The 25,680-nt window shown below is 38.6% G+C and overlaps 1 protein-coding gene across 2 annotated transcripts in view; it reads left to right on the forward strand.

The window, feature by feature from the left end:
* The window catches only part of si:dkey-237i9.1 (SEC14-like protein 1), a 116,497-nt gene that overhangs the window by 38,304 nt on the left and 52,513 nt on the right, over positions 1–25,680 (forward strand). For both annotated transcript variants that reach the window (XM_052140752.1, XM_052140753.1), the window contains exon 3: positions 22,863–23,012. In XM_052140752.1, coding sequence (XP_051996712.1) covers positions 22,863–23,012 — 150 coding nt within the window. The remainder of the gene's footprint in view (positions 1–22,862; positions 23,013–25,680) is intronic.

Genomic DNA, 25,680 nt, shown 5'->3' on the forward strand with positions numbered 1-25,680 from the left:
TCACATTCGATCTGGACTTCAGCACTCGTTTCACGTCGTAATACGCTGCCCTCTTTTTGGCGATCTCAGGGGGGAAATCAGGGAAAATATGGACAGATCTGTCATTGAATTTGAGCTGTTTGGATTGAATGGCCATCCGCAGAATATCTTCCTTGACGTCAAATCGGTGAAAGCATATGACAAACGCCCGCGGTCTCTGACCCTTAATCGCTGACATTATTGTAGCACCCTCCGTTATGCTAGTTTCATCTTTTGATGGGTTGAGTTGCATGTGGTATTCCTTCATCCAGGATGAGATGTCTGCCAGGCAGGCAGTGATTCGAGCAGTCATTGTGGTGTTGTTGGGCTGGAAAGACAAGTAGAGTTGCGTGTCATCAGCGTAGCAGTGGTAAGAGAAACCATGGTACTGAATAATGGGTCCCAGTGATGTTGTGTATATAGAGAAGAGAAGTGGCCCAAGCACTGATACTCCAGTAAGTAGCTGATGTGACTCTGATTCCTCACCTCTCCAGTCTACCTTGAAAGACCTACCTGAGAGATAGGAAGTAAACCAGTCAAGCACAGTTCCTGTGATGCCCAGCGAGGAGTGGATGGAGAGTAGGATCTGATGGTTGACTATGTCAAAGGCTGCAGAAAGGTCCAGAATTAGGACGGATGATCTGGATTCAGCTTTCGCCTGTCTCAGTGACTCAGTGACAGACAGCAGGGCAGTCTTGGTGGAGTGTCCACTTTTGAAGCCTGACTGATTGTCATCCAGCAATTTGATCTGTGAGAGAGAGGCAGAGATTTCATCGAAAACTGCCCTTTCAAGTGTTTTTGCCATGAATGTGATGAGAGACTGGTCTTTAGTGTTCTATCTGTGTGGGGGTAAGTGCGGGTTTCTTCAGCAGCGGGGTTACTGCTTAAATGTAGTGGGAAAAGTGCCTGTAAGTAGAGATTTATTAATTATGTGTGTGAGTCCAGGTAGGATGGATGGAGAGATGGCCTGGAGAAGGTGGGGAGGAATGGGATCAAGGGATCAGGTGGTGGTGTGGTTGAAGAGGAGTTTAGAGACCTCCATGTCAGTCAGAGGAGAGAACATAGAGACAGAAGAGTTGCACACAGGAGACAGGTGTTTGGCAGGGTGTGGTGCTGAGAATGTATTGTTGATTGTTGTAACCTTATTAGTAAAACGTGTGGTGAAGATATCTGCTGTCAGGGATGTGTCAGGTGGTTGAGGGGGAGGCAGAGAAGTGTGTTGAATGTTCTAAACAAGCAGTGAGTGTTGATCTTGGTCTGGTAATAGGAGGTTTTTGCAAATGTAATGTTATCTGAAAAAGTTGCAAGCAGAAGCTGATACTTCCCTTAGATTTCCGCCATCTCATCTCAGCTGCCGTGTGGTCAGTCCGATGTTCACGAAGGAAGTCAGACAGCCAAGGGCTGGGTGGTGTAGTATGTGCTCTCCTAGAGGAGAGGGTACAGATGTTGTCTAGACAGGTTGTTAAAGTAGAGTTTAGTGTGTCTCTGGCAGTGTTTACATCAATTGTGGAAAATACATTTATTGAGGGAAGAGAGGTAGAAACAGCAGTGGAAAGGCGAAAGGATGAAAGAGAATGGAGGTTATGCGAAAGGAAACCAAAGGTGGAGTCTGTTTTAATGTAGATGGGAGAGTCATGTTGGAGTGAACAAAGTAGTGACCAGAGACAGAGTAAAGGTTTAACAAGTTTTTTTGAGTTGGTAAATTTATGTGCAAAAATTATGTCCAGCTGGTTGCCCAATCTGTGAGTTGCTGTGGTGTGTAGTCTTTCCAAGTCAAATGAGGCCAGAAGAGTATTCAGTTCAGTGCCATGGGGCTTGTCTTGATGTATGTTAAAATCACCAAGAACCACAAGTGGCATAGAATCCTTTGGCAAGGAGGACAGCAGGGCAGCTAACACCTCAAGAAAGTTTGTCAGCTGACCTAGAGGGCAATAGATGACAACAAGATGTATTTTTGTGGGTTGCATTGTAGTAATAGCATGGAATTCAAAAGATGTATTGTAGTGAAAACTGTGGTAAAAATGTCCAGTTGTTATGAATGAGCAAACCTGTTCCCCCACCCCTACCGGTGTGTTGAGGGGTGTGAGAGAAGTTGTTGTTGGAGAGAGCAGCAGGTGTTGCTGTACCTCTGGACTAGGGCTGGGACGACGCGTCGACGTAATCGATGACGTCGACGCAAAAAGTACGTCGACGCAAAATATGCGCGTCGATTCGTCAGACCAAAACAAAGATGGCGGCGCCGGAGAGTAGAAGCAAAACGTGTGGCTCCTCAGACTACCAGAAGTGCAAGGCGGCACGCACTCGTTCATCTAAAGTGTGGGAATTCTTTAATTTAAAAGGAAAAAATTATGTGATATGTCGTCTTTGCAAAATGGAGATGGCTTTCCATTCTAGCACCACGGCAATGCACCAGCACTAGGGCTGGGATGACGTCGACGCAAAAAATACGTCGACGCAAAAATATGCGCGTCGAATTGTCAGACCCAAAACAAAGATGGCGGCCGGCGCCAACACGAGTGGCTCCTCAGACTGTCAGAAGTGCAAGGCGGCATGCACTCGTTCCTCTAAAGTATGGGAATTATTTAATTTAAAAGGAAAAAATTCCGTGATATGTCATCTTTGCAAAATGGAGATGGCCTTCCATTCTAGCGCCACCCGGGAGCAGCCGCAGATGACAGAGCACCGTAAGTTTTTTTCAACTCCCCACTTTGCACTCGATGTTGGAGTAAGCTATAATACGTTGTCGACACCTAAAGTTTTCAGCTATAGCTATTAATAATGCGCTTATAGCTATGAATGTCGTGAAAAATACATAGAGGACACTGACAACGCGCTGACAGACAGGACCAAGCAGGTAACATTTAATAAAGTCTCAACTTTCAAATTTGGTCATTCAAAGAAAATTAAACCATAAATAGGCCTACTATTTTGTGGCTCTTTAATGTGTCATGACAGATTGCCTCAGTTAAAGCTGCTCGTGAACCGATCATCTTTTCCTTGGTTAATTTATAGCATAAAATAGGCTAAACATGAATGTAGCCTACATCAGAAGGACTGTTGTTTTAACCGCGGAAAGACGTCAGTACAGTAGCCTACAATCCATTATTCAAATTCAAATCCACCGACGTTAATCTTCTCTCTCCTGACTACTTTGTCGGACAAAAATGGCGTATTATGATTGATTGATCAGATAGCCAGTCAATCAAACTCCCGGCAAATGTTTTTTTTTTTTTACATTTTATACACCCCTACCCCCCGATGAAACGGGTATTGCCAGTGTTGTCACAAGTCGATTAATCAAATCGAAATCGAATCGGACTGAAAAAATGAATCGTTAGATTAATCGATGCATCGAAAAAATAATCGTTTATCCCAGCCCTACTCTGGACATGTCCATGTCTCCGTCAGTGCCAGGATGCTGAGGGTGGACTGTGTGGCAAGGGTTGGAATGAAGTCAGCTTTGTTCACTGCAGACTGGCAGTTCCAGAGTCCCACTGAGAACGAGAGAGGAGCAGGTGATGAAGTGCAAAGTTGCTGTAGGTTGTGTGGGTTGCGTTTGGTCTTGCATCTATATCTATATCATCTGTAACAGATAACTGGGATGTGCTTGAAGGCATGTGTTGTTCATGAAGTAGACATGTTAGTATGTAGGAGGAAAATAAGTGAAGAGAAAAAATTAAAACATGGTGAGTGGTGCCTTGTCGGTGTCCTTGCTCCGTGGACTCGCACAGGAAGACTCGCTGGTCTTTACACAAAAAGGTCTTCACACGAGGAGGGCTTAACACGAGGGCTACCACTTCCGCGTCAGCATTCAGTCAAATATATACACGATTTTAATGAGCCTTTCAGTGGAAACAAGCAGGACATGCATTAATGCTACTTAGCAAAACAAAGCTTGTCATGTGGTCAACCAAAACTAAGGGTCGTGCGAGGTGACAAGCGCAGGAACAAATGCGACTTCTGTACACCACAACTAAATGATGCTGCACTTTAGCAATAAATAATACTCAAACAAGTGAATCACTGTTTACAGACACAAAAAAACAACAATAATTTTACACACAATGGATAACCAACTCTAAATTTAGTAGCGAATACTCTGGGACAAGTCAAAACAATATAGCACACACAACACACATTTAAGCAATGCAAGTTCAAGACAGTAAACAAACGGCACAGATCTAGCAATGAATATCACTCTTTAACAACGTAAAACAATGAAATAGACACACTTCCGTACAACTGCAGACTCCTGTAGATAGATCGCTTCTCCTGCACTCCAAAAATGCACAAAGACTTACTAGAGCCATTGTGTTTGAGCAGATGGAGGATGAGAATTCCCTCTGAGCATTTTACCATCCAGCCCTGAGTGTTTTACGGGAGCAGGACATCATACCATCACTTATACTAGCATATATGGGCTCCCCTGTGGATGAGCACAATGATTGACAGATTGACTTGATTGGCTAAAAATCTGCAGACATCCTTTATCCTGCTCTTTACTGAGACTTTTGCTGTTTTAGAGACGGGTGTGATATTTCATGGCACCTATTTCAGTGATATCTGACATGTAATGGATACGGTTTTGGCATGTCATTTCATAAATAAGTCCATTACAGCACATTTAAATCAGAGCTATATGTTTGTTGCAGTACCACTAATAATAACAGCAATAACGGTTTAACCTTCAATTACAGCACCACGTAGTTGCTTAATTAGTGATTTGCGTTTCAACAAAATGATAAAGATGTTAAACAAATCATTGATGCTAACGATTTCTCCGTTGTAATGTAATGGATATTATTTTAGAACGTATCTCTGTTTTGCATGATGCTCTGCTGGTGTTTACTGGTTGCCAGTATGCCACACTGATATTTGATAGTGACATCATAACTATTCGTAGCTGTTTTCAAATCAAATAAATGTTAGCATTTCACAAATATTGTACAGTATATTGAATGTATAATATGAATGTAAATATTTTTCAGTGTGGGGTATAAACGCATAACTGCAGAATTTAAAAACGTGGCAAGGGGCACTTTAATAATATATAGCGGTTATCAGATCGGTAATGGCTGATGACTGTGTTGGATTATTGAAGATTGGGATCGGCCTAAATATTCCTGGTCAGTGCACCACTTTTAATTTTTTTCTTACTGAACCCCTTCAGGGCTCTACTCTAACTTTTTTCTCAAGGAGTACATGTGCTCCTAAATGAAAAAATGTAGGAGCACACAAAAAAATTTAGGAGCACAGTGAAAATTTAATACAGAGTTTATTAACAAACAATTTATTACATACATATTTATACTGCGTGTATGAGTGTGTGCGCATGTACTAAGGGACACACATCTGTGGAACAGCACATACCACCCAAATCACACATTGAACCCATGCCTACTAGAATCAAAGGATATCAGTTGTCCAGCTGCTTTTGTATGTTGACCATCTGGCATACTTAGAGGTCAGCCAGCAATCTCTCATTATGTCAGCAATTTGACCGATCATCTCCACTCATTGTCGTATGTGGGATTCATGTAAACTCTGTTTTTGTGGTGGAGTCTGATAAGCGGCCTAAATTTGACGAAAGGTTCTTCTTTCACAATAAAGTATGCGCTGTTTATCTTTATTTTTAGCTGCTTCCACTTCTCCTCCTCAGACTGCAGCTCTTGCCTCCTCAAGGCTGCTGACACCGAGCTTGATGTTTTCTCCTGTCTCATCCAGAGCACTGGAGATGCCGCCATGAGATGTTATGATTCGCTATACTATCTCTTTTCAGATTAGCGATGGGCATTCTGGCTCTTTTTGTAATTGGTGTTCAATTATAATAAAATTATTAAATGAAATTATACTCTACCTTAACCACAATGTATTTAAAAATGCATTGATTTGTTATAATAATGCCATTAAACATTTGCATTTAAAGTATAACTTATTGTATATAAACAAAGTGCATATAAATCTAACCATTCAAAATGAATACAGTCTAAACCGCATAATAGACAGGGCCACCGCTGGCCAAATTGACCCTACGTGTGATAATAATAATAATTATAACAAAGATAAAAATAGTAGCGATAGTAACGGTAGCAGTGGCAACAAACAGCATTCATGATAATAATAGGTGTAGTAGGAGTAGTGGTAGCACTGTAATTATAATAATAATAGTAATTATAATAATACATATAGATCAGTAAATAAAATTATTGTGAATATACACTATTCTCTAGGGCTGGGAGCCATTCTACTGCTGCCGGTGAGCACAACCAACAGACCTCCCTGACATAGAACCCCCACCGTCAGCGACACCCAACCCCAACAGTTACGCCTCTATGTTTCGCTGAGTCTTCCTCCGCAGAGTAAGATGGGGCACCATAACAGGCACCTCCAGACCAAGCTCACCTAGTCTGGTTGTGACCTGACAGGACATAAGTCAAGTTTGGTTGCCCCCCTTTTTCTTTCCCTTGTTTTTTCTGTTCTTTGTTTTTTTTCTTTGGTAATCTGTGGCTTAGACCCTGGCGTGCACTGGTTAGCTCCCTAGCCAGATACACCACATCCAGCCCAGATATCTGTCCACCATATTTATTTTGCATGACGGAAGGGATTGGGGGCATGGGCATGTTACTAGTGTTACTAATGACCATGTCGACAAGATGTGCCAGTCGGACCCACCAACAGCACCTAGAACAGCTGCCTGGCCCAGGTCCTTTATATTTACTGGAAATATAAATGGTTTTATAATATCAATACCACCATCCCTACTACCACCATCTCCAAAAAAAAAAAAAAAAAAAAAAATTATAATAATATTAATATGCGGTTTTTACATGAAAAATGAAGAGTATAACTTATCATAATATATACACATACATACACACATGAATGATGTATTTAATAACATTCTTATTTAGATTAATTACTTAACTTATTTATTATAGGGATAGTTTGTATTTATGCATACTGAATATCCTTATTATTAATTCATTCTATATACCAAAGACTGTAGATTTTAGTTGAGGCATCAACTCCCTAGCTAGTTTTAATCAATATTTAAGGATGAGAGCAATGGACTGAAAATATTATTAAATTTGTATAGTTGGTTTTTAATTGCTAACGTTTGTTTCTCTTTAATAATATGATCCCTTAGTAGATGTAGCCATTGTGTAATTGATATTTGGTATTTATTTTTCCAATTGAGTAGTATTGTTTTCTTGGCGATAGCTAGAGATAAGAGCAGAGGTTTTGAGTGTTCAAAGGAGGGGTTCATTTGAGATGTGTCACCTAAAAGACATAATAATGGGAGTGCATTAATTGTAATTTTAAAGAATTCTGATAGTTTATTAACGATATCTATCCAGAACTGATGAACCGTGGGCATAGCCGAGTGCATGAAAGTAAGTGTCCGGTGTATTTAAACTGCAGCTAGTACATCTGTCTGAAGTTACTAATCCCATTTTAAACATCTTACGCTGTGTTATGTGAGTTCTGTGTATAATGTTATACTGAATTAACTGGATGTTTATGTTTGTACTTAAGATAAAAGTGTTTCTGCAAATTGTTTTCCACAATTCCTCATTTGTGTTGATATTGAGATCTTTTTCCCATTGTTTAACTGGTACTGCTATTGTTTTAGTGTCTATAGATGATATTAGAGTGTATAATTTACTAAGTGTTTTTAATGAATTACTAATTGTGGTGATATGTTTTAGAATTGAGGGAGGTTGTGCAATATCCTTGTCTCCAATTGTAGTTTTAATAGAATTCCTAATTTGTAAGTATTAGTAATACTGTTCTTTTCCTAAATTAAATTTCTGAGTTAATTCTGTGAATGTAGCGAAGGTGTTGCCAGTAAACAGGTGATGTAGATGTGTGATACCTTTCTTTTTCCATTTAATGTTGTTTAGCGGAATTTTGTTGAGAGTAAAATCAGGATTATGCCATATAGGTGAGTTGGTATGTGGTGTCAGCTCATGTTTTGTCAATGTATTAATTTGCCACCAAGCGGTGAGAGTTGTTTTAATTGTTACGTTCTTAAAGAGATTGTTTTGTTTGATTTTTTTTGTGAGGGATGGGACATCAGATATAGTTATTTCTTTGCATTCTGTTTGTTCTAACTCTAGCCATGGGTTTTGGGGGTTGTCACCTTTGATCCAGTTGCAAAAGTATTGTAGATGGGATGCTAAGTAATAGTAATGGAAATTTGGTGCTGCTAGGCCGCCTTGAGATTTATTTTTTTGAAGTGTTTGTAAACTAATTTTTGGATTCTTTTTTTTCCCAGTAGAATTTGCATATTATTTGATTTAATGATGTAAACCATTTCTTAGTTGGTTGTACCGGAGTCATGGTGAATATAGGAGTTTTGGTAAAATACACATTTTAACTGTTGCAATACGACCTATAATGGAAAGCGGTAGATTCATCCATCTAGTTAAATCATCTTCTATTGTTTTCAGCAGTGGATTAAAATTGAGGCTAAACAAGTCAGAGAGGTTCTGTGATATGTTTATTCCTAAGTATGTAATATTATTAATTTTGAACTGTATGTTTTGTATGCTTCGGTCATGTGGTTTCATGTTCAGTGACAAAATTGTTGATTTAGTCCAGTTTATGGAGTAGTCTGATATAATAGAATATTCATTGAGTTTCATTATTTCTGTAAGAGATGTTTTAGGATTTTGTACAAATAGAAGTATGTCGTCTGCGTATAATGAAATTTTATGATCAGTGTTGTTTGATAGAACTCCCAGAATTGTATCATTCTGTCTTATTGCAGCAGCAAGCGGTTCTATAGGAGGATCTTTGTTGACATCTTTGTACGCATGCGCGAGTGGTTGTGTGGCAAAAAAACAAACGGTATGGCGGGCTGTAAAGACGCGACGAGCACTTTCAAGAGAGTTAGCGGGCGAAATCCACAATATATAAGCACTTTAACATCTGAAGACCGGAGGAGGTTTGGAGAGAAGCTCAAAATTTGTATTGGTGACAAAATCGAAGTTATTCAAAGCCCATATGAGATCTGGGATGACAAAAAACGTTGGTCCGACTCGCCCGTGTCTTGGCCACCAATCTGCTGGGGAGACATTTATTCTTATTTAATAGAAAACCCTGGACCCTTAACTCATGAAAGATTAAAGGCTTTCAAAAGTCTGGAGGCCTATGATTATTTTGTTTCTCGAAAAGTTGGGCCGATCTTTTCTGCCAAACAGAAAGCAGTGATCGTGCTAAAAGCAGAGGTTAGATCTGGCCAAGCAGAGTCACAGCGTGATTCGCATCTCCCGTGGGTGATCACCAAAGAGAACGGCGAAATAATCACTGCTCACTGCGACTGCAAAGCCGGGTAAGTCTTCATTGATCAGTGTTCTTATTTATTTATTGAAAATGTAGTGACTGTTGTACCAATTCAATTGTGTTCAGTGTGAGACTTTCAATGGCGTCTGTACTATGGTGAAAAATTGTATATCACAGCTTACACATTTCTCCTTCTTTCAAATCCAGTCTTGGAGAAACATGCAGTCATGTAGCAGCTTTAATGTTTAAAGTAGAAGCAGCTGTCAGGATAGGACTTACAAATGCTGCATGTACTAGTGAGGCTTGCAGGTATCAAAGCACAGCTACAGAATGTAATTGCACACGACCATTTCTTTCGTTTTTCGCGATCCTTTTCGGAGGGAATTCGGAAAAACTTTTTATCAGGCCCCCAACGAGCCGTACAATTGACCACACAGCAAGAGTGAACCATCCTCTTCTCTAAATCTTCCTCCAAACGTGCAAAACAATCAAATTACAGGTATCTAGCGGTGTTTCCTGCCACACGATTCCCATGATGCAACGCGACAAACATAAACAATGACGTCACAAAAGATCCGCCTATAAACAAGGCGAATAGTAACGGTGATAAGGGGCATCCTTGGCGAGTACCTCGCTGAAGTTGGAATGGTGATGATATTATGCCATTCGTTATAACAGATGCTAGTGGAGTATTATATAGTGTTTTAATCCAGTGAGTAAAGCAGTCTCCGAACCCTAATTTTTTAAGTGTCATGTACAGAAAGTGCCAACTAACTTTATCAAAAGCTTTTTCTGCGTCTAGTGATATGATTATAGTCTTTTTTTTGTTTTGATTACATAGGTTCATAATGTTGAATAATCGTCTGGTATTGTTTGATGACTGGCGTCCTTAGATGAAACCTGTTTGGTCTGGATGGATAAGAGATGAAATTAGGGTTTCAAGACGTGTAGCCAACGCTTTACTTATAATTTTTAAGTCAGAATTTAGAAGAGATAATGGGCGATAACTAGTGCATAACGTTGGGTCTTTGTTTGGTTTAAGCAGGACTGAAATTAGTGCTGTGTTCATGTGAGGTGGAATAGAAGAAGTGTTTTTAATTTCTGCCGTCATTCGCAAGAATAATGGTGATATAGTTGACCAAAAATGTTTGTAATATTCTGATGGGTATCCATCTAAACCTGGAGCTTTATTGTTTGATAGAGAATCAAGAGCTTGTTTATATTCAGTTTCTGATATAGATTCTTCTAATGATTCTCTTTGTGTTGTGCTCAGACTGGGTAAAAATAAATTGTTAAGAAATGATTTAGTGTCATTAATTTTTGGTTCTTTTGTATAACTGTATAGATGTTTATAAAATGTACGAAAAGTATCACTGATATCTTGTGAGGAGTGGAGTGTCTTTCCTTGCGGATTATTGATTACCGGGATAAGTGTCTTTTCTCTATTACGTTTGAGTTGATTAGCAAGATATTTACCTGAGTTGTCATTATGTTCAAAATGTTTATGTCTAAGGCATTGTTTTTGGAATTCTATCCTTTTATTTATAATGTCTTTGTGTTCATCTTTTGTTTTATTTATTTCCTGTAGAGTCTGTTCATTGGGACTATGAGAGTAAATATTGTGTAATGTATGTATTTTATTTTCTAATTATTTTTTTCGACTTTGTTCCTTTTTATATTTGTATGTAGACCATGATATTATCTTTCCTCTTAGTACAACTTTAGCTGTTTCCCACAGAGTTGCGTCAGAGATGTCTGGTGTATTGTTTGTTTCCATGAAAAATGCCCATTCTTTTTTATAGTATTCATTAAACTCGTCTTGAAGTAATGAGGTATTCATCCTCCATCTAAATGATTTTTTAGTATAATTTCTGTTATTAATAGTCATAGTAATTGGTGCATGATCCGAGATAACGATAGGGTGTATTGTTGTATTTAAAATGTCAGGGATGAGAGAATTGCTTGTTAAGAAATAGTCAATACGTGAATATGATTATGAACTGCTGAAAAATAACTGTATTCTCTTGAGTTTGGGTTTGTGAGTCTCCAGCTATCGCCAAGACCTAGGTCAGTCATGTATTGTTTAATGGTTTCTGTAGATTGCCATGGTTTAAAAAGTGATGGTGTATTTGATTTGTCTTTAGTTGGATCAATATCTGTATTAAAGTCTCCCCCGATTATGATGGCTGATTGGGAAAGGTTGGCTATTGATGAGAAAAAATTATTGAAAAATTGTGGGTCATCTGTGTTTGGTCCATAGATATTAGCAATGGTCAGTATTTTATTGTTAAAAGTTATATTGATAATAACATATCGTCCTTCTGGATCACATATAGTTGCAAAATACACTTGTGTAAAACTCCTGACATGTAAATGTATACTGTAAGAATGACTTTGATTCTGCATAAATGAATTAATGAACCTTACATTTATATAGCTCTTTTCTGACACTACACTCAAAGTGCTTTACACTGTGAACAGGGGACTCTCCTCAACCACCACCAGTGTGCAGCATCCACATAGATCATGTGACTGCAGCCATAGTGCACCAGAAAGCTCACCACACACCAGCTATTGGTGGAGAGGAGAGAGTAGAGTTACAGAGTTCCCAGGAGGTCTCCCATTAAGGTATTGGCCAGGCTCAACCCTGCTTAGCTTCAGTGGGCAACCGGTCTTGAGCTACAGGGTGATATGGCTGCTGACTCAATCATCATCCGCATAACCACAACTCTAAAAAACTGTGTAAAATCTCTGTGATAAGATGCAAGATCTATCAGGCTGCAAGGGACATGAGGGGAAAGTAGAGAATGTAATGCCAGGTCCACTTGGTGCAGGAGTTGATCATATTTTAGTTTTTTTGTAATAGTTTTTAAATCTGATTTATTTGTATTAATTAGGCCTATTACTTGAATCATGTAGTAATACATTTATATTATGTGCTCCGCAATGGGGGCATGGGGTTGACAAAGCCTGCCATACAGGGAAATTTGTGGGGGGAAATGACCATTAGCACAACAAATTTGTCAAAAATTGCTTTAAAGTTAAGTGCTGGTGTGGGAAGTCCATGAATGCATTTTGCTGCTGGTTTGTATGCAACTGCACTGCTCATGGTGAAAATGGACAAGGTATCCGAGACAGGGAGGTGACAGCAATTCACTGGATTTGTTGTGAGCAATGTGCTCACCAAATTTCGTGAAGTTCTGAGTTTTTGTTTAGGAATTATGGGGCTTACACACGACCATGCCCATTTTCTAAATGACACTTACAGCACTTTGCACTCTTTAGCAGTAGCACTTGTGCAATTCTACATATCCCTTTTCCTTCGTTCCGTGGTTCTCCAATTTTTTAGAGTGCCGTACCCCTCTTCCACTTAGACTGCAGTCACACCTTTTCCATTAAGGGACAATATTTGCTCCCTTTAATCAATTTTCCCATTTCATTTTTTACCTTTGTAATACCTTTAAAAAAAAAAAAAAAAATGCCTTAAATAAAACAATGTTCAATAAATAGGCAATGTTAAAATCGTTTAATATTAATAAAAGTATTATATAAATACAAATATATATAAATAATATACTTTTATATAATAAAAAATATTATATAAAAGTATATTAAAATCGCCAGTAGGTGGCGGTAACTCATTGTCTTTATGGTGTGAGTCATCGAGTCATTCATTGAATCTCACGATTCGTTCAAAGCCACAGATTTCATTGCAAAATAGAGCAATAAGCCTGACTATACTGTTTTAAATGTAGTAAATCACTTAATTTTACCCTTTTGTTTTTTAACTGTTGTATAAAATCAATGTCACATTTGAAATCGTGTGGATATTCGGGAAACATTGCATCAACATTAAAAACACTGCTGGGATATCAGCCTGCATTTTGTTCGCACAAACAGCGCAAGCGGCTCGTGACAGAACACAGGCCGACTGAATGACACTTTAATTTAAGTTGACAAACTCAAATGAAGATTGCTGAACTCCAGCTCGTCTGTGTTTTCAGATCATCCGCGCTTCTTGCGTTAGAGAGCGCGCGCGCATGATTGCCATATACTATTGAAAAGACCGGGTAGAAAACATGTTCTTTTAACAGAAAAGCTCTGATTTGGGGTTTAAATTATTGAATTCTGGCATTAAACTGAAATATTCCCACTTCAGAAGACAAACTACGCTTGGCAACTATCTTGTTCTGCAATTCACTTGCCTAGTAACCATAGTAACGGTGCCCGCGCTTTCTGCTATGACGTGGAGTGCGGGATGCACTCAACGTTGCATGAATTTTTAATTAGCCTGCATTAGTAACAGTTAATTTTGTTATGGTATGAACTTAATCCTAGTAAAGGCAAAAAATATATAATACCTTTGTAACGAAATCCAAGACTTTGTATACCAAATCCAAGGCTTTTAAGGCCTTAATTTGAGATTATTTTTCAATGCTTTTAAGATCCTGCGGGTACCCTGGTTAATGTGTCTTGTCCCCTCACAATGACAGTAAATTAATTATTAGGCTACATTACATTAGTCACGTCACATAGTGGTCTATTTTCAGTTCAAAATGGTGAAAATAGACAAAAGTTTATTAATTTGCCTGATTATTTTTGTGATTCGTTTAAAATTTATGATCAAATAACAAATGTTTAGTTTAGCAACTTACATCTTATCTCGCACTTGACTGACCGTAAACTGAAGCGCGTCGAGTCGCTCTGCTAAAATTCGCGCTGTGAGCATAAAGCCCGCCTACTTTGATTTGATTGGTCATCTCAAATATTCTGACATTGACGAGCAGTGACAGACCAATGAGGCTCAGATGAACACACACACGCTCGGCGCCGCTGCGGAAGAACGCGCAGATAACGACTGAAGCGAATACGAAGGCTTATCACATATTTAAAGATGGTAAGGGAGAAAACAGGACAGAGTAACATGGCGAATATCGCTCATATATATTTTTTTGACGACGTAGTTAAGGCGGCAGGCGTGTGTTGCTTAGGCGGCTGCCTTAGTTTCAAAGTGCTGCGGGAAACCCTGCTCTTATTTCTATACAGAAATGGACCATGGTGAAAATATTTAGACAGTTTATATTGACAGAAAATATTGAACCCAGTTTAGTTTTCAGACAGTTTAATATAACTATTAAAAAAGTCCAGTACAAACGTTAGTCACTCTTCAGATGTCACAGTTGTTGGGTAACAAGAACAGTCCTCCGTAGGCTAGACTGTCCCAATTAACAATGCTCTGTCTGACCTTCGTGGCCTTCGAAGGCGCGGCTTTGAAGTGTGAGTCCTTCGAAGGTTGCAGCCTTTGAATTAGGACACGGTCATTGTGTGCATGTGTGAAACACCACGTGATTACAGAGGCGTAAAACTTGTTAGCGCCATCCATTGGCCAATTTCTTTCAAATTTCTCACAGACCTCTAGGGTCAGGAGTCGAACAGGCCCACCGAGTTTTGTGCCGATCGGCTTCGGTTAACCTTGTCCAATAGGTGCTCAAACTTCATTGGCTGATGGCGGCCATGTTTTTTTTAGATACTCTAATGTCCTCATAGACAGTCATGGCACCTTGGACAAAGACACAGCATATTGATTTTCAACTCAATCAGACTAACGGTTGCGTAGTTACGGACAATTAAAAAACAATTGGTATTATAGAGCCACCATGTGGTAAAACAGCACCAACTTTTATGGGCGACCAAAAATTGACCTCTTACATAAGCATGCCAAGTTTAGTGAAGATATCTCATTTCCTTCAAGAGTTATAGCCATTTATGTAAAATTGGCCACTCCCACTTCCATCTCGAGTCGAAAGTTCAAACATTTTTCGATAACTTTTGATAATGAGACTCCATAGAATTGTTTGGCACTGGTTTGGTCCCGATCGTACAAAAACCTAGGACTAGTTAGCAAAGGTTTTATGAAAAATCCAAGATGGCGGAAAAGGTTTATAGATGGCAATGAAATCGGAGATATACGTTTTGTTTGGTTTGAGCCAAGGATTCCAATGATATAAAGCACTTGAGTCTATGACTAATGGTCTAGGAGTTATGAGCAGTTACACGTTTTTGATCGCTGTAGCGCCCCCTATTGACTGATTTGACCAAGTCCGTGTTTCTGAGTAGCCAGCAATACTACTACCATCTGACCAAGTTTCAATTCTCTAGGCCTAACTGTTTTCTCTGCCCAATCAGTTTTATGGTGGAATAATAATAATAATAATAATAATATAATAATACTAATAATACAAATCTTAGCAAAATCAATAGGTTTCTAGCACTTTGTGCTTGAACCCCTAATAAAGAGCGCAGGAACAGAATATATATAAATTCATAAATACTCAACAACTGCAATACCTGTAGGGAGAAAAGAGGGGAGGGGGAGAACTACATCAGTAAACATAGCCCAAACTAGGCCTCTTCACGAAACTGGTCACTCTCAGCTGAGTGCCAAGACTGAAAACAGTTCCTATGGCGAACCAAGCAAAGTCTTTTTCCATTACATTCCGGCGCGCAACAAGCTAATTTAGTTTTATTTTCAGTCCTACTTTTCTGATAGCATAGCCAACAACTCTAAAATTGTAGGGACATGGGCTCTGTGGAGTTATGATGGAGGAAGTATTACAGGCTTTAGTGTTTGCAAAGGGAAACTTGTGTGAATATCGATACCTCCCAGCTGATGAGCCAGGTTTTCTCTGAAATCTATCTGGGTTAACCCTCTGGGGTCTGAGGGTGTTTTGGGCCCTGGATAAGTTTTGACATGCCTTGACATTTGTGCTTTTTCAGTTGCTTAAAAACACATGGTCTGATAACCCTGTATTCTGCACAAACAAGGCTACAATAATATCTGAGCAACGTATGTACATGTTTGTATTTTTAAGAAAATAAAATTTTTGAAAAAACTAAATTTTTAAGTCATTGATATAAAGCCATAGAACACATACTAAACATTTGTCCAGAAGACTTCTGAGAACTGGATCTTGTAGCCTAGAGTTTTTGCCTGATCACTCATTCATACAAAACAATATTGTAATTTATCTTTTGCAAGACACTTTTTGTGTTTGAAAGGTCATATGCAAGGAGGCGTGAATTATCATGAATGTAATTCACACCTCAGGAGACAAAGACCCCTCCCCTGGGCCTATCGATGAGGAATGTGACAGAAAGAGAATGAATGTGAGGAGACTTAATTATCAAAATCAAGTTTTAAGTCAAAAGAAGTAATCTGACTATACATTTTCTTTACATAAAGACTTTACTTAATTTTAGACCTACACTACCGTTTAAAAGAAGTCTCTTCTGCTCACCAAGACTGCATTTATTTGATCCAAAACACAGTAAAAACAGTGATATTGTGAACTATATTTTTACAATTTAAAAGAACAGTTTTCTATTTGAATATATTGTAAAATATAATTTGTGGTCAAAGCTGAATTTTCAGCATCATTACTGCAGGCTTCAGTCTCACATAATCCTTCAGAAATCATTATAATATGCAGATTTTCTAATATGGGCATATTTAAAGTGCATTTTACTCATTTAACCTGAACATATATTTGCAAGCACAAGCTTTGTTGATGATAATGAGGAAGCATAAACACTAGATAAAATATTATCTAAACATTAATATTATTTTTATATCATATTACATATCATATTTATATCATACAGCATACAATTTAAATGTCTGCTTTAGCCAAAACAGCATGTAAATGTAACAAAAACTTGCCTATTAGGACATATTTAAATTTTCAATTCTCTGAATCCTGGCTGGCAAGTCTGGAAACAGTCCCACTAGTAAAATTTGTACATGTTTAAATAAAATAGCATGTCAACTAATGAAAACTAAATGACTTGTCCAAAATTCTATCCTTGGCTGGATCAAGTCACTCTTCAAAATACAAACGTTCATCTGAGTCCCGATCTTCTTCTGAGGAAAATTTTAACTCTTTGTTACTATCCAGGAGTTTTCTCACTTGTGTATTGTGTGATCTTCCAAATGCGCAGAAAAGTGAATGAACTTTGTGTTTAAGGCACAGTCGGGGGCGTTTACCATTTGCATTGATCGCCTCAGCACATTACCGTATGAATAGCTCCCTCTGCCCATGGATGTGATCGCATTAGGGATAATTAGCTGAGCCAGGAGAAACTGTACATCTCTTTGTTTCATACCAATTACATTGCAGGAGAATATTTGTTTTAAATTTGAATTGTTTGATTTAAAAGTAGACATTTTAAGCTTTCTTTAGACATATGTTTCATGTTTGTGTGATAAGTATTTGGGAGTTTCAGTTCATTTTATGACGCGTTTCAGATATATTCTCGCGAACCCAGAGACTGCTGACAGCTCACCTTTTTTATTTTCTTTATTTTACAAAAGCACAAGCTTTTGTTGTTATTGTGAGTGTACACAAATAAAAGTAGACACTTTATAGTCTCTAATGATGTCTTACACTTATCTGTATGCCCCAAAATGACGGAGAATTTTGTGTTGTTTCGGCTGTAATGACGAAAAAATCCAGCAGGTCGCGCCGGCGCGTCCGTCGACCCCAGAGGGTAAATAATATGATACAATGAGCACTACTGCAGGTTATATAAAACACTCCCCTGCAGACTGTTCATTTTAAGGGGCAAGATAACTTATTCTGTGTCAAATTAGAATTAAATCGTAGTTTTACCAACAGCACATCTCATCTGTGATAAGATTTTCTAAAGATATGGCCAGATGTGCAGTCCACTAATAACGTTGAAGTGCCAGCAGTAAGAATGCTCACTAGTGAATTCACAGTACAGAAACTAGCTACACCCAGCAACTTAAACAGGTCTTAAGGGACAGAGAGATATGCGCTCTTCAGTCGAAAAATACTGATGAAATGGGGCTGCGCTCCGATTATTATGCCCGTGATGACGTGCACATCAGGGCCGCAGCCTCAAGATTAGCATGATTTTAAAGGGCTTCAGAGATTGTCACTCCTGGGAGGAGTTTCCATAGTGTCAGATACTGATGCAGTGTCTCATTCCCTCCTTTTAAGGAACCAGGGTTACAGTTGTAACTAAAATGTTAATGTTAATGTAAATGATTTCACTCTTCTATGAGATTTGTCTCTACCCACAAACATGGATATTTTATTGAAGTCAGAAGTTTACATAGGCCATATATGTGTGTGTGTGTGTGTGTGTGTGTGTGTGTGTGTGTGTGTGTGTGTGTGTGTGTGTGTGTGTGTGTGTGTGTGTGTGTGTGTGTGTGTGTGTGTGTGTGTGTGTATTAGAGGTCGACCGATATGTTTTTTTTCAGGCCAATGCCGATCTTTTGAAATCCGGGTCGGCCGTTGGCCGATTAGTGCTGCCGATTTATTTTGACCGATATGTGCTTGTTTTTAACCTCTTATTTGACCTTTTATTTGAAAGTTAAAATGTAACACAAATAATTACTTAAGATAGACAAAATTTCTCAACAAATACATTTATTGTGTGGAGTGGTGGTGGTGTAGTGGTCTAAACCACATAACTGGTAATCAGAAGGTCGCTGGTTCGATCCCCACAGCCACCACCATTGTGTCCTTGAGCAAGGCACTTAACTCCAGGTTGCTCCGGGGGGATTGTCCCTGTAATAAGGGCTCTGTAAGTCGCTTTGGATAAAAGCATCTGCCAAATGCATAAATGTGAATGTATTGAACACTTGACCAATCTGCACTTGTACACTTAAATTAAAAACGTATAATGTAAAAACATTTTGTATAAATAATGTATAACAAATATATTAAATAAACAAAGCAGGTGTTACAAACTGCTCCAAGACCCGAAGGTTGAGATCCAAATGCAGCTTTAATTAAGGGGCAATCCAGACATGTAATCCAATATTCAGAGCATCCAAGAGAAGCACAGGCATAACTAGGGATGGGTATCGTTAAGGTTTTAATGGTATTACTACTCTTACCGATACTGCTTATTGATCCGGTACTTTAACGGTATTCTTAACGGTTATTTTTGTTATGTATATATATATATATATATATATATATATATATATATATATATATATATATATATATATATATATATATATATATACAGTGAGGAAAATAAGTATTTGAACACCCTGCTATTTTGCAAGTTCTCCCACTTAGAAATCATGGAGGGGTCTGAAATTGTCATTGTAGGTGCATGTCCACTGTGAGAGACATAATCTAAAAAAAAAAATCCAGAAATCACAATGTATGATTTCTTAACTATTTATTTGTATGAGACAGCAGCAAATAAGTATTTGAACACCTGAGAAAATCAATGTTAATATTTGGTACAGTAGCCTTTGTTTGCAATTACAGAGGTCAAACGTTTCCTGTAGTTTTTCACCAGGTTTGCACACACTGCAGGAGGGATTTTGGCCCACTCCTCCACACAGATCTTCTCTAGATCAATCAGGTTTCTGGGCTGTCACTGAGAAACACGGAGTTTGAGCTCCCTCCAAAGATTCTCTATTGGGTTTAGGTCTGGAGACTGGCTAGGCCACGCCAGAACCTTGATATGCTTCTTACAGAGCCACTCCTTGGTTATCCTGGCTGTGTGCTTCGGGTCATTGTCATGTTGGAAGACCCAGCCTCGACCCATCTTCAATGCTCTAACTGAGGGAAGGAGGGTGTTCCCCAAAATCTCGCAATACATGGCCCCGGTCATCCTCTCCATAATACAGTGCAGTCGCCCTGTCCCATGTGCAGAAAAACACCCCCAAAGCATGATGCTACCACCCCCATGCATCACAGTAGGGATGGTGTTCTTGGGATGGTACTCATCATTCTTCTTCCTCCAAACACGGTTAGTGGAATTATGACCAAAAAGTTCTATTTTGGTCTCATCTGACCACATGACTTTCTCCCATGACTCCTCTGGATCATCCAAATGGTCATTGGCAAACTTAAGACGGGCCTTGACATGTGCTGGTTTAAGCTGGGGAACCTTCCATGCCATGCATGATTTCAAACCATGACGTCTTAGTGTATTACCAACAGTAACCTTGGAAACGGTGGTCCCAGCTCTTTTCAGGTCATTGACCAGCTCCTCCCGTGTAGTTCTGGGCTGATTTCTCACGTTTCTTAAGATCATTGAGAACCCACGAGGTGAGATCTTGCATGGAGCCCCAGTCCGAGGGAGATTGACAGTCATGTTTAGCTTCTTCCATTTTCTAATGATTGCTCCAACAGTGGACCTTTTTTCACCAAGCTGCTTGGCAATTTCCCCGTAGCCCTTTCCAGCCTTGTGGAGGTGTACAATTTTGTCTGTAGTGTCTTTGGACAGCTCTTTGGTCTTGGCCATGTTAGTAGTTGGATTCTTACTGATTGTATGGGGTGGACAGGTGTCTTTATGCAGCTAACGACCTCAAACAGGTGCATCTAATTTAGGATAATAAATGGAGTGGAGGTGGACATTTTAAAGGCAGACTAACAGGTCTTTGAGGGTCAGAATTCTAGCTGATAGACAGGTGTTCAAATACTTATTTGCAGCTGTATCATACAAATAAATAGTTAAAAAATCATACATTGTGATTTCTGGATTTTTTTTTTAGATTATGTCTCTCACAGTGGACATGCACCTACGATGACAATTTCAGACCCCTCCATGATTTCCAAGTGGGAGAACTTGCAAAATAGCAGGGTGTTCAAATACTTATTTTCCTCACTGTATATATATATATATATATATATATATATATATATATATATATATATAAAAAAATATATATATATATATATATATATATATATATATATATATATATATATATATATATATATATATATATATATATTACACAAAGATAAACGTTATATAGGCACAGTGATTTAATTTCAGGAAGGTCTACTAACATTACTGTTCAGGTGTGGTCTAAAAAGAAATCTAATAAAGTAATCAATTGTAAAATAACACTGCATAGTTTATCATAGATAGATTATTGCAGAAGTTATTCATTCAAGAGCTGTAAGTGATTTTCTCTTTGCCTTTTGTTGTTTGATTCGCAGTAATGGCTCAATCGTCAGCATGCTTATTTGACTGCTTCCCCTTTAAAACTGAGTGCAGATCTAATAGGCTCCTGATGCACCATATTTTCTCCCAACTATTTCCATAACTACGCCCATTTAAGACATAAACTGTGTTTAAGTGAATCTCCAAGCTGGTCGTTTTGACATATTTTTGTGTATAGTTGATCGTTTAGACACTCACATGAAACCCAAAGTAGCCTATACTTTGCTTGTCTCATTCCGGTCTGTTTCGGAGCGCGCGCCGCCTTGGGAACAGTATCTCTTGCGCTCCTTTTATTATTAAACGCGTCCCGCAATTTAGCAACAGTAGCTAGACTGCATTTTACAACAATCACCGATCGTGCTGATTCTGACATTAAGTTTGAGTTTTAGGGAGAAATGTCAGTGCACCACTGTGAAGGGAAGGAAGTTGTGCTAGACAGAATGCGGCTTATGTATAAATATTATTTTTATAAGCTTTGGAAGGCGATATCTAAAATAAAATCAGACTAATATCACAGATCTAAACTAGGCTACGTTTGAATGTTTAGTTTAGTTCTGTCCTCTGTCGTCACTCATTAAGCAGGGCTCGTGTTTTGCTCGCTGTGGCACCGCGTGAGGGAGATCTCTCTCTCTCTGACTGCGAATAGCTAAATTGCATCACAGACAAATGGTTTCATATTATTATACATAGAAATGGCTGGCGAGATAAAATAACTTTCTCTTTATAGCAATAATAAATGTATTTTCTTAATTTCTCCAGTACCGACAGCAGAATCCGATAACATCCGAGTTTACCAAAGCCAGTCCTTCAATAGCCTGTAGTGCGTTGGTATTTTTTTATTACTTATTTCTCTGTATTGAGTGACAACCCTCTTAAATATAAGACACACAAACAGAACAAATAAAAGTCTCAGAGTCACTGTCTGTAATTGCAAAATTCTTGCTTACTTATTGTGACATGATAGCAACCCTTCTGCTGTGATAATGCAACTTCAACTACGCTATCAATATCCAAAGTAGCCGAACGTCATGTCGCCTATCGTGTTTGTCGCGTTTTTTCTTTAAGTTGGCAGTAACATATCAGAAGTTTTTAATTAAATATAAAGGAGTTATACAAATTTAATCCTTAACGTTTTCTCCAAGGAACTTAGCTCCTTCCTTAGGCACTGGATGAGGTCTGCTCACCCTGCTGGAAAATGACTCCACGTGCGTCGAACACGTGTTCCACAACAATACTAGGCTGCCCACAGATGCGCCTGCCTAATAATCGGCTTGATATACTTGGATATTGGCCGATGCCGATTATGTTAAAAAATGCAAAAAATTATATATGAAATTGTTTCCCATAGTTCTTCTCAAGTGTCCTGTTTCCATGGTGATTAGAACAGTTTAATCTGGTTAATTGGTTTCCCCACTATTCTCTTTCTCCAAAGCCTGTGGCCCTTAGTGGCTTTATGAACCTAGCAAGTTACACACATACCTCTTGTCTTCTATGAATGATGGTGGGTTTTATCAGATCTCTAACTCTTTTTCTTCTCTCTTTCTCAGGCATATGAGAGGAGATTTCCCACCTGTCATCTGATCCCCATGTTTGTGGACAGTGATGTGATTAGTGAGGAGAACAGTGAGGATGGATCCACTCATAAGATTGAGAGGAGATGTAAACTCGATGTTGATGCACCACGGCTCCTCAAAAGGGTAAGATGGAAATATAATTCAGTTTAATATTTTTTCAAAATCCTGTGTTCCAAAATTCCAAACTCTCTTTCAAATTATCTGGATTCCAGGTTTTTATGTTTTGATTACATTTTTGCATCAAAAGGTGTCTGAGCAAATTAATTCATAAAATGTATTATTTTTTTCACTTGATTGGTTTTTAGTTATTTTTGGTCAGAGTTTCACAGTATAAATGGAAACATTGATATTAACTGTCACACAAGGCTGTTGACTAAATAGTAATGATGCTTCTAGTTGACAATTAAATAAACAGTCAGTCAAAACACATTTATGTTTGGCTCTATATTTTTACAAAGGCTGTACTTAATTTTTTGTCATGTTAATGTTAAATAAAATTAATAACACAATTATTAATAAAAGGATATCTGGAGCAGATCTATACAGAGTTTTATTTCACCTCAGGCCACGCATACTTCCCTCTCTCAATTGCATCACATGCAGGAAAATATTATGGAGCCAGAATTATCTCAAAAAGAATATATTTACAAAATTTTATTCAGAAATGCACAGCACAATTCACATTCATATAATCTAATTCTTAAATCCAAAAATACAATTCATAAATACACAAGTGAGAGCACAAATATTTCCCCAACTGCAAATACTTTTCACTTAAATTCAAATTTTTTAACAAATACGTATCTATCAAGGTGTTGAATTAAATTGCATCAAACATATGTGAATGTTGTTACATTTATTTATGTATAGTATATACATATGTATAGTGGTGGTGGCGTAGTGGGCGAAAGCACATAACTATTAATCAGAAGGTCGCTGGTTCGATCCCCACAGCCACCACCATTGTGTCCTTGAGCAAGGCACCTAACTCCAGGTTGCTCCAGGGGGATTGTCCCTGTAATAAGTGCACTGTAAGTCACTTTGGATAAAAGCATCTGCCAAATGCATAAATGTACAGTGCATCCAGAAAGTATTCACAGCGCTCCACATTTTGTTATGTTACAGCCTTATTCCAAAATGGATTAAATTAATTATTTTCCCCAAAATTCTACAAGCAATACCCCATAATGACAATGTGAAAGAAGTTTGTTTGAAATCTTTGCAAATTTAAAAAAAATAAAAAATGAAAAAAAATCACATGTACATAAGTATTCACAGCCTTTGCCATGACACTCAAAATTGAGCTCAGGTGCATCCTGTTTCCACTGATCATCCTTGAGATGTTTCTACAACTTGATTAAGAGTCCACCTGTGGTAAATTCAGTTGATTGGACATGATTTGGAAAGGAACACACCTGTCTATGTAAGGTCCCACAGTCAACAGTGCATGTCAGAGCACAAACCAAGCCATGAAGTCCAAGGAATTGTCTGAAGACATCAGAGACAGGATTGTATCGAGGCACCGATCTGGGGAAGGGTACAGAAATATTTCTGCAGCATTGAAGGTCCCAATGAGCTCAATGGCCTCAATCATCTGTAAATGGAAGAAGTTTGGAACCACCAGGACTCTTCCTAGAGCTGGCTGCCCGTCCAAACTGAGCGATCGGGGAAGAAGGGCCTTAGTCAGGGAGGTGACCAAGAACCCAATGGTCACTCTGACAGAGCTCCAGCGTTTCTCTGTGGAGAGAGGAGAACCTTCCAGAAGAACAACCATCTCTGCAGCACTCCACCAATCAGGCCTGTATGGTAAAGTGGCCAGATGGAAGCCACTCCTCAGTAAAAGGCACATGACAGCCCACCTGGAGTTTGCCAAATGGCACCTGAAGGACTCTCGGATCATGCAAAACAAAATTCTCTGGTCTAATGAAACAAAGATTGAACTCTTGGCCTGAATGGCAAGCATCATGTCTGTACCAGGCACCGCTCATCACCTGGCCAATACCATCCCTACAGTGAAGCATGGTGGTGGTGGCAGCATCATGCTGTGGGGATTTTTTTCAGCGGCAGGAACTGGGAGAATAGTCAGGATCATGGGAAAGATGAATGCAGCAATGTACAGTGACTTCCTTGATGAAAACCTGCTCCAGAGCACTCTGGACCTCAGACTGGAGCGAATGTTCATCTTCCAACAGGACAACGACCCTAAGCACACAGCCAAGATAACAAAGGAGTGGCTACTGGACAACTCTGTGAATGTCTTGAGTGGCCCAGCCAGAGCCCAGACTTCAACCCGATTGAACATCTCTGCAGAGATCTGAAAATGGCTGTGCACCGACGCTCCCCATCCAACCTGATGGAGCTTGAGAGATCCTGCAAAGAATGGGAGAAACTGCCCAAAAATAGGTGTGCCAAGCTTGTAGCATCATACACAAAAAGACTTGAGGCTGTAATTGGTGCCAAAGGTGCTCCAACAAAGGATTGAGCAAAGGCTGTGAATACTTATGTACATGTGATTTTTTTTTTTTTCTTTCTTTTTTTTTTTCGTTTTATTTTATAAATTTGCAAAGATTTCAAACAAACTTCTTTCACATTATCATTATGGGGTATTGTTTGTAGAATTTTTAGGAAAATCATGAATTTAATCCATTTTGGAATAAGGCTGTAACATAACAAATTGTGGAAAAAGTGAAGAGCTGTGAATACTTTCCAGATACACTGTAAATGTAAATTTATGGATCGTTTAAGCTGCATTTGCCTTTTTCTCTCTCTTTTTTTTTTTTTTAAAGGAAGT

The sequence above is a fragment of the Xyrauchen texanus genome, chromosome 13, assembly GCF_025860055.1.
Source record: "Xyrauchen texanus isolate HMW12.3.18 chromosome 13, RBS_HiC_50CHRs, whole genome shotgun sequence".
NCBI lineage: Eukaryota > Metazoa > Chordata > Actinopteri > Cypriniformes > Catostomidae > Xyrauchen > Xyrauchen texanus.